At 37.1% G+C, this 15,416-nt stretch overlaps 1 protein-coding gene across 1 annotated transcript in view; it reads left to right on the top strand.

The window, feature by feature from the left end:
- Positions 1-5,282: 5,282 nt before the first annotated feature.
- Positions 5,283-15,416, top strand: part of LOC103776766 (zinc finger MYM-type protein 2-like) — a gene marked incomplete at its 3' end in the record, with an annotated part of 33,728 nt that continues 23,594 nt past the window's right edge. Inside the window, exons 1-4 of the mRNA XM_008944292.1 lie at positions 5,283-5,376; positions 6,142-6,257; positions 12,080-12,196; positions 12,782-12,932. Coding sequence (XP_008942540.1) covers positions 5,283-5,376; positions 6,142-6,257; positions 12,080-12,196; positions 12,782-12,932 — 478 coding nt within the window. The remainder of the gene's footprint in view (positions 5,377-6,141; positions 6,258-12,079; positions 12,197-12,781; positions 12,933-15,416) is intronic.

The raw sequence follows: 15,416 nt of genomic DNA on the forward strand, positions 1-15,416 counted from the left end.
GGGGGGGGTGTAGTCAGACTGCTTCACACTGAACTCTGCATGAGGGCACTGGGCTATTATCCACTAGAAATTTTGCCTCTGGATTAATTTTTTTTGTACTTAGTAGCCTGATTGATGGAGTTTTCTATACTTATTTGATGGCAGTGGTTTTACTCAAAATTTTTGTTACCAAACTTAAAGAACTGCAAATGTATGTTTTCATAGGACATGTAGTCAGACTGCTTCACACTGAACTCTGCATGAGGGCACTGGGCTATTATCCACTAGAAATTTTGCCTCTGGATTAATTTTTTTTGTACTTAGTAGCCTGATTGATGGAGTTTTCTATACTTATTTGATGGCAGTGGTTTTACTCAAAATTTTTGTTACCAAACTTAAAGAACTGCAAATGTATGTTTTCATAGGACACTGTACGTTGGTTTGCCAGAAGTGGTGCATAAAAGGAAAATGTTTGATACTTTCTCTTGTGGATTGGTAATGAGTTAATTCTGTCTTTGAAGGAAAGTTGAAACAGACTAGTTTGAAAGTGCCGGTTTCTGTTTATAATTACTTTTGCCTACCATCGAAATACCATGGGGTGCACAAGATGAAGCCAGTACTTCATCTGAAATGCAAGGTAACTGCCAAGAAAGCAGCTTTAGTGAAAAAGACTTGGGTGTCCTGGGGGACAAGAAGTTGAACAACACATTAGCAGTGTGCCCTCGCAGCAGAGGTGGGCAGCTGCGTCCTGGGCTGTAGCACGGAATGCTTGATACTGGAAGAGACCTCTGGAGGTCATCTTGTCTAGCCCCCAGCTTAAGCAGGGTCACTGGAGCAGGTTGTACAGGACCATGTCCATTTGAGGTTTGACTGTCTCCAAGGATAGGGACTCCACAGTGTCTCTGGACAGCCTATTGCTATACTAGCAAGTGTGTAGCCAGGAGATCAAGGGAAGTCATTTCTGTGCCCTGCACCCACACTATTCTGTATTTCTGAAACTGCACCTGTAGCACTGTGTCCAGTTTTGGATTCCACAGGATGAAAGGAATTGACATACTGATACAAGTTCAGTGGAGAACTACCAAGATGCTTAGAGGGCTGGAGCACATGACAAAGTAGGACAGGTTTGGGAGATCTTAGTTTGTTGAACCTTGAGAAGGCTCAAGGAGGATTAGTTATCTAATGGGGAGGGTATAGAGAGGACAAGGTTGGACTCTTTGAAAAAGTGCACAGTGGAAAGATGAGAGGCAACAGACACAACTTGATGAGGGGAAACCTGACTTGGAAAGAAAAGCTATTTTCTGTGAGGACAGTAAAATCCTGCAGAGTTTTGTAATGCTTATCCTTGGTGAGGCTCAGGTTTGACTGGACAAGGTTTTGAGCAACCGCCTCTGGAACTGCTTTGAGAAGGAGGTTGCACTTGACCTTTTGAGGTCTCCTCTAATCTACATGATTCTGTGCTTGTACGCTTCTGAAACAAAGAATGCAGCAGTGTGTTTTAAAAAGGAGGAGTCAGGAAATTAGTTTGTTGGGTTTTTTTTGTATTCCTTCTTTACTTCGTAATGAAGATTTTGATATTCTTTGTTCTGTTTGTCTCTTTACCAGTAAAGTTCTTTCCTTTGTCTCCTACCGTGAAATACCAATGACATTGACACAGCTTTACGTTTTCCTTAATTTATTTTCTGAACATCCAGTTTTCCTTGAAGATGGGTAAAATATTCAACTATAAAGAAAAATCTTCTATGCTAAGAGCATGAGAACAGCTGTTTTGGTTCAGATCAGGTATTGAGGCTCCTGCAGTGTATGTAAGTGGGCATGCAGGGAAGAGTAAGAGAAGGGCAAGTACTTAAGATATTTTCCCCTGAGAATTCTCTTAGCTTCTGGTTCTCTAAAGGTCAGGGGATCTCTTGAACTTTATGCAGTGTTCCTGTACGCTGTTTTTAGTGAATCTCTTCTGTCTCCTTGTGAACGCATACAAGCAGTTTTTCTATCCATGATGCTCTTCAGTGAAGTTATGCTGACTTGCTGTTCGTGTGAAGAGCTACCTCCTCTTGTTTGTTTTGCAACTTATTCTGTTGATATTATTGTGACTTTTCCATAGTTGTTTTTATTAGAAAAGAAAATGGTTGACCCATGCTGCCCCACATGAGACTTTTTTGGGTTCTGTCATTGTCATCGTATTTCCAGGCCCAAACTCCTTGCCTTGCAAGAATGCTCTTTGACGCGAGGTATTACCATAGTTGTTAGTTTTAGTGAATCTTCTATTTATTTCTCAAATACTGTTTTTCCTACAGAACGAAATTCATAATGCAGATTCTTAGAGATGATGAAAGATAATGTGATGAATGTGAGAGCAGAAATGTAAGTTACTTGAAAACCTTGAGAAGAGAGAGTGTCTCGTCTGGAAAGTTGACACTGAAGAACAAGAGAAGATTCTTGGTTTGCATTATGGCTGTCTAAAACCATGGGATGTTACAGGATGAGGTTCTCTGTTGATGTTGTCAGTGGAGGAAGCTTTTGAGTTAGACATAAAAAGTGTTTGAGAGACCTGTATAATGCTGATTGATGAATACTTTAAGGTATGCTTTAATTATTTTATTTTTCTTTTAATGGCAGTGTTGTACTTCTGGGTTTCTGAGTAGTTTTTCCAAGTTTAGGGAGTGCTGTCGAGAGTAATAAAAACGCAGGAAAAACCTTGAAGGAGATTGAGGTTTTGGGAGCAATGAAGTTTCAGGTGGCTTAACTTTTCTTTTTTCTTCACTGGTGTCCTGTCTCCTTCACTTGTGTAGCAACATGATTAAACTTCTAATAATGCAGAAATGCTCAAAATACTGTTCTTAGTTGCTATGACAAAAACAAAGTGAGAGCTTTGCTGTTATGCTTTTGTGTTTACACACAGAATCTCCTACATCACTGATAGTATTTTTTTTAAATCTACATTCTTTGTAGAATTGATAATTTACATCTAGGTTTGCTAGACTATTACTAGCTATTAATAGAGTCCACTTCTAGCTTTTAAGTTGGAAAGATCCCAGCTGAAATCAGTAAACAATTCCAGTAGTATAAGGATGTTTGAAATTCAGGAGTGAATGATATTTGAGATGCTGGTTAACATAAATACCCTGAAAGTAGAAATAGCTTTTGCTAGAACATGTGGTCTGTTGACAAAATGAGTCTTTTCCAATTATGCTCTGATCAGCTTACTGTAAATTCACTTATTATAACCTGTATTTTGATCTTGCTGTCTCTTGAAGTCATCATGACCTCAATTTGATTTTTGCACCTAGAACTTGTGAAAGCTCCCATTTACCTGTACATCGTTTTCTGATTATATTCCTGAGCGCTCTCTGTTCAGGTTCTTGTCGGTATATTTGCATCAGTGCTTCTAGTTTAACATTTTTGTTTATTCTAGGAGTACCAAGGCTATGTGTACACACAGTTTTGGTTTTTTTTTTCCTTATGGTTGTTGTCCATTAACCTTGTTCCAAGAAGTCAAGTTCTTTGTAAATTGTGATCTCCTGTGTTCTCACTGGTAATATAACTCAAAGTATTCTTGGTGTCCAGCTCTTTTCTGTTGGCCTGTCAGAAGATATGAATGAATATGAAAGAATAGCTTCAACTCACAGAACAGTATAATTGCAACATTTTGGTCTTGGTACTTAGTGTGGAGTTTGTCAATATTGTGGCTGATGAGGAGGATTATTAGGTTCTGGGTAATATTTTTAAAGGCAAAGAGGAAAAAACTAAGTGAGATGGGAAAGAAGGGTTCTGGGGTTGTATAAAATGGCCTCTTCTAGGGAGGAGCCTGATATCTTGCCACTCCTTTTTTTGGAGGAAATCCACAGCAAAGGTTTCATCAAAGCAGCATGTGTAAATTGTGAAATTCTGCGGTGTTTTGAAATGTTTCTGATCCCTGTAAGGTGCTACACCTGATTTGTGGCAGAGGCATATGTATTTTTGCTTTTCACTGTACATGTTTTTAACATACAGAAGATGATACATGTTGTGTCAGGCTTTTTCTCTAGCTGTCTCTAAGACTGGATTTAGCTAGTTTTCAAATGTAAATAGTTAATGTTAGGAAAAGCAAAAATACCTACTGAAGCTTCTGATACTTTGAACAAAGTGAAGCACCTGGGAAATATGTTTTCCCCTTCCTTCCCCCTTCAGTCCTTGAGAAGAGGGAAATAGCCAGAGGTAGTGCTCAAAATCATTCCTTAATAGAAGGGAAGAAAACTTAAGTGCCTAAAATAGAGTATTTTCTAGTAGCAATAAGGAGAGAGTCTGTCTGATGGGAGACTGACTCCTCACTGTTCAGATGAGGAATTCTGTGATTGGTGTCAAAGCCATGGTAGTATTTCTATGGGTAGGGAAGGTGCCTAGACATTTTTTTCTGACACTTGTTCTGTGGTGCTTGAGATAATTTGCCTAACTGTTTTAATGGACATAGTAGGTCAGAAGTATGAATTTTGTGTTTTGAAGCTGTTATTGGTATTTCTGCTTGCTGTGACTTTATGCTATTCATAGAACATTTGTTCACTTCTGTGGAGAACTGTTGATTGACTGCTGTGTTGGGAGATGTCAAAACTGAGTCTGTTACCAGGTTCGTGGAGTCAGGGTTCCTCAGTGGATTCAATGAGGACCATAGGAACTCTGAAGTGTCTCCTGTCTGGAGGACTGGAATTAGGAGGGTTGTAAAATTACAAGGTTCTCCCAACAGTGCTGTTACCAAGACAGTGCTAAACTTCATACTTGATTGTATCAAGGATATTATCATTTGGAAAATACAGATTTTTTTCAGAGTTTAGCACCATCACTTATTCTTCGTCTTTACCATTCCAGGCTCCTGTTTAATTTCCTACCACCAGCTAGGAGAGAGGAACAGTTTCAAACTGTCCAACTCGGCAAAACTTGTGAACTTAATTCAGTTCACTCTTGGCTGGTGGTGAAGTTTGGTGTGGCTGCTTTTGTTTGGTTGTTTGGATTTTTTTAGTCGACTGTTTGACTTTTGTCTTTACACAGAAGTTTAGTTTTAACCAGCTTCCCCCCAGGATGAAGAGACCCAGCCATAGTGCTGAATGCTCTTGAGGGGGATGATCATGGGAGCTAGTTAATACAGGAAGGTTCTGGTGGGGTGCAAATAGCAGAAATAAAGAAGTTTTCCTTTGTGTTTGTTATACCATAACTTAAAAGTAGAAGCTAAACATAGTTTTAACTAATACATGGTTTTGCTTTGTTTTATGTTTTAGAAATATGGCAAATTAACATCTTGTACTGGCTGCAGAGCTCAGTGCAGATTTTTTGACATGACTCAGTGCATAGGACCTAATGGATATATGGAGCCATACTGCTCAACTACATGCATGAACACACACAAACCAAAATATGCAAAATCACAAAGTAAGTGAAAAGGATGATGGGTGTTCATCACTGATAAGAGCAGACTTCTCTTTTTAAGTTTGAACACTGGGGGTGGGTGACTTTTGTTGTAGAATTAATCTATGTAGGTGTGACATCATGGGGTTTTTAAACTTATTAAAAAAAAGAAAAGGAAAGAAAAACATCTCAATAGTCAGCACTACTAAATGGACCCATGAGGGATCATTTTCCCCACTGGCCTTTTTGTTTGATGTTGCTTTAAGGCTTTCTGGGGAAAAAAAATTGACACATGATGTGCTCTGATATGTCACAGAATGATAGTACAATTTTCATGCATATGAATTAATATTCTCTTCTCTGTGATCCAGCCCCACCCCATTTTATCTCAAGCAACAACTGGAGAAGAGTAGAGGCAGTTACAATGTATGTGGATATTTTCTAGGTAAAATATTTTAATCTGGGCAAAAGGAACTGGTAAATAACATCTGTGTTCATCAATATGCAAAACAAGCATAGATCTCAATTCATCGAGCTTAAAGTTGAAGTTGTTCTAGTGAACTTTATAGAGGGTGGTGCAATTTCCTACTAACTGCTGGTCTTTATGGAAGATTTCAGCAAAACCTCTGCAGTTTCTTTTGGTTTATGTGACTTGTAGAAGCTGGCTGGAAAGCAGACGATCTTAGGTTTTTACATGAAATGATGGGACGAGCTGACCTGTAATCCAGTATTTTTTTTTACGCTCCTATTTTGTGTTTATTTTGTTTGTAAACTACGTTTTTCTTTTAGGTATGGGAATTGTTTGCCACTTTTGTAAAAGAAACTCTTTACCTCAATATCAAGCCACAATGCCTGATGGAAAACTGTACAACTTTTGCAGTTCCAGTTGTGTAGCTAAATTTCAGGTTAGCTGTTGTGTTAAAATTTTCCTCCCTAAACATTTGTGTACCTGTGTTTGTCTGAAGTATTTGCTTATTAAACTAACTTGCCTGTATATATATATATATATATGTTTTGAGTTAACATAGTAGGTGCTTCTGGCTCATAACAATTTCTTTGCTCAAAGTACCGTTTTGTAATGATAACGATAGCTAACTTAAACTTATAAAATCAGGTAGTAACAACCCATTTCTCCTTGATACTCTAAGACGACACAAAGCAGCATTACTGCTCATCTTATTTTTACCATCCTAGCCTCTTTATGGAGATGAGCCTTGCTGTTTTGCATTGAAGATCAACAAATTTAATCTCTTTATACTAAGTACAGTAACACAGTACTGTATTAACAACAGTGTGTCTTGGGGAATAGTGACTGTCTCTGAAATTAAAGGTTAGAGCTTAAGCCATTAGAATGTTTGTGGATGAAACTAGCTGTTGAAATTATGTCTAGAAACTGGAGTGTTACGAGCATAGTGGTGGGCACTCTGGAAGAGGCTGCTATGCTTGTTGAAATTGTCACTTTTTAATATGACTTAAGGTAAAAGCTTATGTAAAATGTGTTGCAGTGATTAATCTCTAGGTGATCAAAGAACATTTTTAAAGGAAATGTTTCAATTTTTGTATGTAAAATGTTTTCCCAGATGTGCACTGTGTAATTGATAATTGCCTCCTCATGTGTTTTTGCACAGTTATACCTATGCATGGTTTTCCCATTTATCACTAAACTTTGCTGTTTCCTGTCAAGTGGAAGGCAAATCAATTTCTTAATTGCTTCCTTAATGTACCCTGGGTAGAACTTCCCCCAGCCCTGTTCTGTGCTTCCATCCTAACCAATTTGGTAGATGTCTGTCAGTGGAACTGATTAATGAAATAGATGCAGTTTGTGAGTATGTAACAAATCTGTAGCACTTCTTGCCAATCCATTTGGCAACTATTTTATTCTACGTGATCTTACAGTTGATTGTAGCCCCAAGAGCTCTCAGGACAAACCCTTTCTACTTTTTGAGTGAGAAAAATAAAACTAGTGAATGACAAATACAGTCTGGGTCTTCTGGGATTTGCAGATAAGTCAATATTAGGCAATATTATTGACTAGAACTGTCAGGTCAGTTGATACTGGTTGTGGGTTTCTCATCTTACTCAGACCTTGCTGGTGCTTCTGTTCCATTTTGTAGATCTCTCCCTTTAATGTTGTAGTGGACTTTAATTAGAGCAGTTGTGCAATCTTTGAGTTCACAGTAAAGTCCAAGAATGGGTAGGTGGTCACTTGCTTCTAGTTAATTTGCTCAAACATCTGTGTGGTATTCTAACTTTTGATAGTGTTCATATTATCACTGTCTAGAAGAATAAAATGTGTTCATCATTAGGTAAGAGTCAACTGTAGGAGAACAGCTCCTTTGCTCTATTTATGAGGTGTTTGTGTGTAGAGGACACTATAGCACAATGCAAGCGTTGGACTGGAAGTGTTCCCTCGAGCCTTTTTTCTAATGCCTAAGAGTGCATAAGGCATTGAACCTAAATCGAAAAAATAGTTTAACCCATTTGGTCACTTGCAATGCTTTCTGAAATGTTCTTTTGAAAAAATAGCTGATTTACTGTGGTACTCTGTATTTTTAACTGCTTACCACTACAGGTAAATCCTGTTTAAATTTTCTGGTACTGTATTAACCTCTTTTTCTTACTGTGTCTGTTCTTTGTGCATGTTTTTCTTTGTTAGAGGTTACCCTTCTCAGAACAGAAATAAGTGCCATTTCAGGCCTCTATCTCCCTTCTGCAAGAATTTGTCATTTTGCTTTACAAATGGGTCAGAATATTTAAATTCCCAATTTTTTACAGTAGTTTAGTGTTGATTGCCATGTTATCTCATTCATAACCTTTTGGTTTTTTACTAACAGATTTAATGTATTAAAATACTTTAAAGACTCAGGTGAGCTGCCTGTTGTGCAACTTGGGTCCATATTTGTTTTTTTTTTTTTGGTTTTTTTGGTTTTTTTTTTTGTGCAGACAGCTTGCAAGAGCATTCATCCTTGTAAGAAAGAGAGTAAAAGAGGGAGAACAATCTGCTTGATGTGATTTTTTGTTTGGTAGTTGGTGGTAGAATAGTGTGACTGTACCTTGCCTTTTTTTCATGCTCTGTCTTGGAGGATGTTATTGCAGAGTTAAGGATAGAGATGTTCGAAAGTCATATTGTTTTAAGCCAGTTTTGCTATCATTGAAAATCTTGCTCTGAACTTAAAGAAAAAAAACCTGCTATTTTATTTATTGTGAACATGGAGGCTGTAGTTCAAATGTTCAACGTTAGCAGCTAAGTGTCTTAATGTACAAGCTATCTTACAAAGCATAATCATGTGTGCAAAATTTTGATAGATGTGTGCTAAAGCTTTGACTTAAAACAAAATAAAATCCCCATTTATGGGTGTATCTAGAGAGTTGTGGGACCAGTGTGTGTAGGAATTTCAAATGCAATATTTTTTAGCAGGTTACTCACTCTGGTTATTTACTACTGTTTTGTTCTTTCACCATCATTACAGCGTCTGTAAATATTCTTTGTTTACATACATTACATCTCTCTCTCTCTCTCTCTCTCACACACACACACACACACACACATATATTTTTTAAAAAGGAGTATGTTGCAGTGGGGAGTGTGGAGGAGCCTTGGCATACTTGCCACAAAAATACTTTTTCAAATTTGATTATAATAAAAATTCTGGCTTCCACAATGAGTCTGAAAGGTCTGTGTGTGCATGAGTGTAAGGGGAGTATTTGGTTCCTTCCCCATTTAATTTAGTGCCCTTGATTTTGCTTGTGGAACAGTCCTAGTGGATGACCATATGTAAAAGATTCCTTGTACGTATTTGCTTCTCTTCTTCATGTTAAGAACAACTTTAAAAGAATAAAGCTATGTTTTCTCAACTAGAAAAAAAAATTACTGCGGTCTGGCTACCTATTAGCCCGTCCACATGTACATTTATGTAAATAAATGTTTCCACGATTTGGTTTTGTGTTGCTGGAGTAAAGACCTGCAGTGGCAGGTGTGTGCCAGAAGCTGTACTACTACAGTGGTCTCCTCAGAAGAGTCCTAGGCTCTGTCTGCCTACCGTTCATCAGCAGTTTGGTGGCTTGAAGTAGTTTGAGGTGGTTGTACTGAAAGCTGAAAGGCCTTTACAGTAATTTTTGCCTGGCTTGGCACTTCCCTTGCTCTAGTTGTTCAGGGCAGGGTCAAGAAAAGTCAGATTAAAAATAACTATTTTTTAATTGAATGTAAGATAGTGAAAAGAGTGTCTACATATATGATATCAAAGATACTTTTGATAAAGCACAACCTTGATAAAACCTTACTGTTTGGGATGACCTGTGAAAGGGCTTAATGAATTTATGATCTTTATGCACCATTATTCTTTGTGTGTAACAATGCTCCCAAATAATTCCTAAAGATATTATCTTTTCTAAGCATCTTGTAAGTTAAGAGGCAGAGCAAGGTGGTGACAGTACTGTGTGCATGTTACCTTGACTCATTAAAATACAACACAGAAGCAGTCCTTAACTGTAAGCAAGATGATAGAAACTTTAAGGAGGCAAGCAGAATTATCTCGTGACTAACTGTTGGTTTTACAGCCATCTTCTGCTTGGTTTAGAGCTTTCAGTATTAAGAATTCAGTTCTTTACTGATTTCTATGGGACGATGCTTTGCTGACCTTAGGAGTTTATGATAAAAAACATTGGTTTTGTTTTAGAAGCAGTAACGCTTAAATTGTTTAGATTCTTTTTAATCTACAGTTAGATGGAAGTATTCTTTAAAACAAGTTTAAAATGCAAGAACGGACTTTGAAACAGTTTTCTTCTCTACCTTTTGTTATTGTTCAGCCCCCTGTAGGGCCTAAATTTCTAAGACAGCAAGAAATTGGGAAAAGAAACAAAAGAAGCTGATAGTACCATACATCAAAAAATCAAAATATTTTACTTCAAACTTGTAGCCTTCACAATAGAATATTTTGGTCCAATATTTAAAGGTAATTTCAGACATCAAAATATACAGTTGCTTTCCATTTGATGAGCATTCATTATACTTCATCTTCATTCCTACCGCTGTTGTCAGTGGTCACATCTCATTCTTTAACATTTCCTTCATTCCTGAAGTGGAGGTGGTGGGTATACCTGCTTCTTGATTTCTTCCTGTTTTCAACCAGAGCTTCTAGGACTTTTTTTGTGCTTATATAACTCATTTAGCAGCACATGTTGAGCATGGTGTTTGCTCTGTGAAGAATACTGCAGATGCAGAAATGTACAGACTGGACCTTGAGCTTGAAATGCTTTCGTGGCTCCTATTTTAGTACAAGTCTTCAGCTGCCTATTTAGTGCAGCCAAAGTCTTAACAAACCTCTCTCACCCACTGGGACATTTGCTGCATATAGTGGGAAAAATAGGACAATAGTGTATGTGGGCATCGGATTCTGTTGAATTGTTATGGGACAGTGGACTGTTGAGATAAAGGTGGCAACATTTCTGCTGTATATGGCATTTTCTTCTCAGGTCCTCTCTGTGGTTGGGAAATGTGTGTGACTACTTCATGTCTGCAAACTCATGATGCAGAATTGGTGCATCTGCATAAAATGGTACTGTTTGCACTGCTAGCAGGCACTCAGCAGTACAGGTCCTCTTATGTGAGGGTTTATATTGGTAATCAAGTCTATCACAATAATTTTTTTTTTTTTTTTTTTTTTTTTTTTTTTTTTTTTTTAGTGTCTCTGAAGCCTTAATAAAGTGTCCTGTAACAGAACTGTAATGTTCTCACTGTTACAAGGTAGAGAGGTAGTAATAAAAGAGAACTTGTCTTTAAATGTATTTGTCATATTGCAAATGGTGTGTTGGAAAGTTTGTTGAGAAGATGGACATAAATTTATCCTCTGGATTCTTGAAGTAACTTTGATTACTGCTAATTCAAATTTTGTCTTAAATATTGCATGTGTAAGACACCCATAGATCTTGCTTGATCTAGGAAATATGCAAAAGACAATGTTCTGTAGGTATGTAAGACCTACTGGAAGACCACAGATATTGTAACATTGTCTGCTGATTTAATCAGGGATGCATTAAGTAAATTTTTCAGTTACAGAATTATATTCTCATACCTACCCATGCAATCTGTAGTATTTTTGTCAATCTGAAAACCTTTATTTGTTTAAGGGCTGGCTGTTTGAACAATGTTTGATCTTCTTGCCGTGGTGACTGAGGCCAGCTCGGACTACTAGCTAGTTTTCTATTTGTGTGATCAGATGCAGATTTTATCACTGAAGGCCTTTTACTTCAGTATTTGTGTTTTCAAGTGGTATGCTTAAGTAAGGTGTTGATAATCTGCCTTGGTGAGGTTTGGATTTGAAAATATTTGTTTGTAGGTCTTGGTCTGAACTTCTGTGACCAAAGTAAGACAAGAAGTGGCATGTATTTATCTGAAAAGACACGTTTTGTGATTAACAGGTGTTTGGTTTTGTGACACTGCGTTTTGGCATTTTTAGCTACCCTTAAGTAACAGGCACTAGAGAGGTAAGGTGACAGATGTATGACCTAATGTAATTAGGGTGGAAGCAAGGGTAAAGATTGGATACTCAAAAAACTAAGATAAGGGAAAAGGAATTAAAGGAAAAGACTAACCTGCTGTGCTTTTGCCAGAAATACTGCTGAGTTTATGGACTTCCAAACTCTTAAACACTATAGTGTTAATTGAAAAAGGACATTTTAAAAGTACCTTTACTTTTTAGTGATGTGTGTATGTATTTATGTTTTTCAGACTCTCAGCGTGCAGTCTTCAACAAATGGTCAGTTTGTCTCTCCCAGTGATATTCAGTTGAAATGTAATTATTGCAAAAGTTCCTTTTGTTCAAAACCAGAAGTACTGGAATGGGAGGTAAGGGGGGTTTTGGTGTTACTTTTAGAATGATGAAGTGTTTAAACCTGTAACTCAAATGCCATTTTTTCTAGTTAATTTTTTAAGCTTGAGTACCTTATAAAATGGCTAATAAAATCTACCTTGTTCTGTAGAATATCATTTAACATCAGTATGAGTAAAAGCAGAAGTTTTTGTTCGTAAGTAACAAATAAAGCATCTGTGGAATTAAAATATTTGGTTTCTTAGAACAGCTCTAAGTTTGAAATCTGCTTTCATCTTCAGTTACTGTATGACTGTAGATATGAAGGACCATTGTTACACTTTTTTATGAGCTGAGAGAAGTATCTGAAGATGATATATTGATTGGCATGTTTTCTAGTTAGTGTTTTCATATGAAATTGTAAGTATTTGTAGCACTTGGTGTCAGCTTGAGTGAAACTTGTTAATTTTTAATAGTAGAAGTCATACTGTAATGGTGTGTTTGCACTTCTCTTTACTTTGCATGCTAGAGTTATACCTTGATAGCAAACTACTATTTAAAGTTGCACTATCCAGACCTTAAGATTTTATCCAATAACCCTATTTGTGATGCTTTGTGTTTAGAACAAAGTGTATCAGTTCTGCAGCAGAGCATGTTCTGATGATTATAAGAAACTGCACTGCATAGTTACATACTGTGAATACTGTCAAGAAGAGAAAACATTACATGAGACGGTGAATTTCTCTGGCATCAAAAGACCCTTTTGTAGTGAAGGTATGTATGTGGGGTTTTTCTAAGGTATTGGTCATTGTAATTTTACTGCAGTTGACTTAGTATGTTAATGTTTAAAGTTAGAATTTAAGGTAACATCTCATTCTGTTGTATTTAAGGCTAAACCAGAAGTTTCTTCATTGTTATTAATGAAGTACATGTTAATTTATCTGAACTGCTTTTATGGTCTATTTTTGAGTATTTCACCACTCAATCCAGGTTAGGGAAGAGTGGGCAAACACTCTTTAAAGAGTGTGTGTGTATAAATACACGTATGTACACAGGTGCATATATACATATGCACAAGAAAATACAGATAATTTTTTTTTCTTAAATTTATGCAAGCTTGATTTCTGATTAGCATTTTCAAAATTTAATGTAACAGTGGAAATTCTATATTGGCTTAGAATGGTTATTGAAGAAATAACTTGGTAATGCCTGTTGTTGTCCATTGATTACTGTCATCATATTTTTTCTGACTAATGATTTGGATTTTCAAAAAGAAAACAAACTAAGAAAGAGGTATATGGGCATAGGATTCTTTTAAATTGCATTAAAATTATTATTATAGTAAAACCAGCAAAATATAGTCTTAAAAAGAATGTACCCTTTCCACTTCTGGTGAGCTGTCCTTCCATACTGGTATGTAAGCCTGATCTTTAGAAGTTTTAAGTGTGAGTTTGGATGACCTGTCACTGGGGGATATGGTGGATATTTTTTGTCTTGAGTTGTATTAATAACTTTCACTATCATTTGATAAATCTTGGTGAAGATTTCTGCTTTCTAGCAGGTGAAACCACAGATGTGCCAATTTACTTGTAGCCAGATGCTGTTAAACTGGAGAGGGATGGAGTTGCAGGGCTGGAGGCAGCCTTCCCTCTCAGCCATTCCCTTATAGCTCTGGACTCTTTCATTTCTGATGAATGGAGTGTGGTGACTTAGTTTTCTTGGCCATCCTTAATGTAGTTCTCATGTTCTGGCTTGCAAAGTGGTAGCTAGAGAAGAAAAAAGGACAAAGCAAGGCCCAGTTTTATAGTGTAATATTTCAGTGCTCAATAACGTGTAGCTAGAAATTGTTTTTGTGAATAAAACAATTCTATAGAATATATTCAAAGCCAAGAGCAACCTTTTTTTTTTGGCCTGGAGATTACAGTATATGCTGGTATTACTTTGAATACTTATGACTCCCTCCCTCACAGTAAAACTACAGTTGCTAAATGGGGGGAATCTATGCCAGTGGGTCCTGATTTTGCATGTGTTGGACTGTCAGCTTGAGAGCAAAGATGATATTTATGAGGATGAATATGCCAAATGTTACTATTGAACTTTATTGGCTTACTATGATCTGAACCACTGAGTAATAGTCAGAAGGTAATCAAAAACACCATTGAGTGGAATGTAACATTAATAAACACGGCACACATCTGCTAGCTGTAGCTTAGGTCTACTTTGTCATGCATATGAAAGACCTGTCCTGTGTGTTACTTGGTGAAAATAAACTGCTGACCTGGACAGAAGTTTAGAAATTACTTAGGCCCTGTGTTTTAAAGGAAAACCGACGGTTGTCATTGATTGCTCTAGAAGTAGTGGAATCCAGAGTTAATGGTGTCTAGATCTGATGTGGGGAGGAGCGAGCCAGATCTTTAGATAGACTGAGTGGAGGTCAGCAAATAGAGGTTCCGTGATCAGAGGTCATAGATTTCTCTTTGTCCTTTTGCAGGCACCCAAACACCACCAGTTATGCCATGATGTCATAGCCTTTTCCCAGAAATATGTCCAATTGTTCGCTAAGTAGAAGGACTAGTAGATGTACAAAATAAACTTGTGGGGTGCATTAGAAAGGGTGTAGTTAGTCGGTCAAGAGAGGTTCTCCTCCTCCTCTATTCTGCATTGGTGAGACCGCATCTGGAATATTGTGTCCAGTTCTGGGCCCCTCAGTTCAAGAAGGACAGGGAGCTGCTGGAGAGAGTCCAGAGTAAGGCTACAAAGATGATTAGGGGAGTGGAGCATCTCCCTTATGAGGAAAGGCTGAGGGAGCTGGGTCTCTTTAGCCTGGAGGAAAGGAGACTGAGGGGTGACCTCATCAATGCTTACAAATGTATATGTATATATATGTAAATGTATATGTAAAGGGTGAGTGTCAGGAAGATGGAATTAAGCTTTTTTCAGTGATGACCTGTGATAGGCAACGGGGTAATGGGTGCAAATACGTAAATCTATGATTCTATGATTCTATGATTCTATGATTCTATGATTCTATGATTCTATGATTCTATGATTCTATGATTCTATGATTCTATGATTCTATGATTCTATGATTCTATGATTCTATGATTCTATGATTCTATGATTCTATGATTCTATGATTCTATGATTCTATGATTCTATGATTCTATGATTCTATGATTCTATGATTCTATGATTCTATGATTCTATGATTCTATGATTCTATGATTCTATGATTCTATGATTCTATGATTCTATGAT

This window comes from Merops nubicus, unplaced genomic scaffold (assembly GCF_000691845.1).
Source record: "Merops nubicus isolate BGI_N331 unplaced genomic scaffold, ASM69184v1 scaffold7917, whole genome shotgun sequence".
Classification (NCBI taxonomy): domain Eukaryota; kingdom Metazoa; phylum Chordata; class Aves; order Coraciiformes; family Meropidae; genus Merops; species Merops nubicus.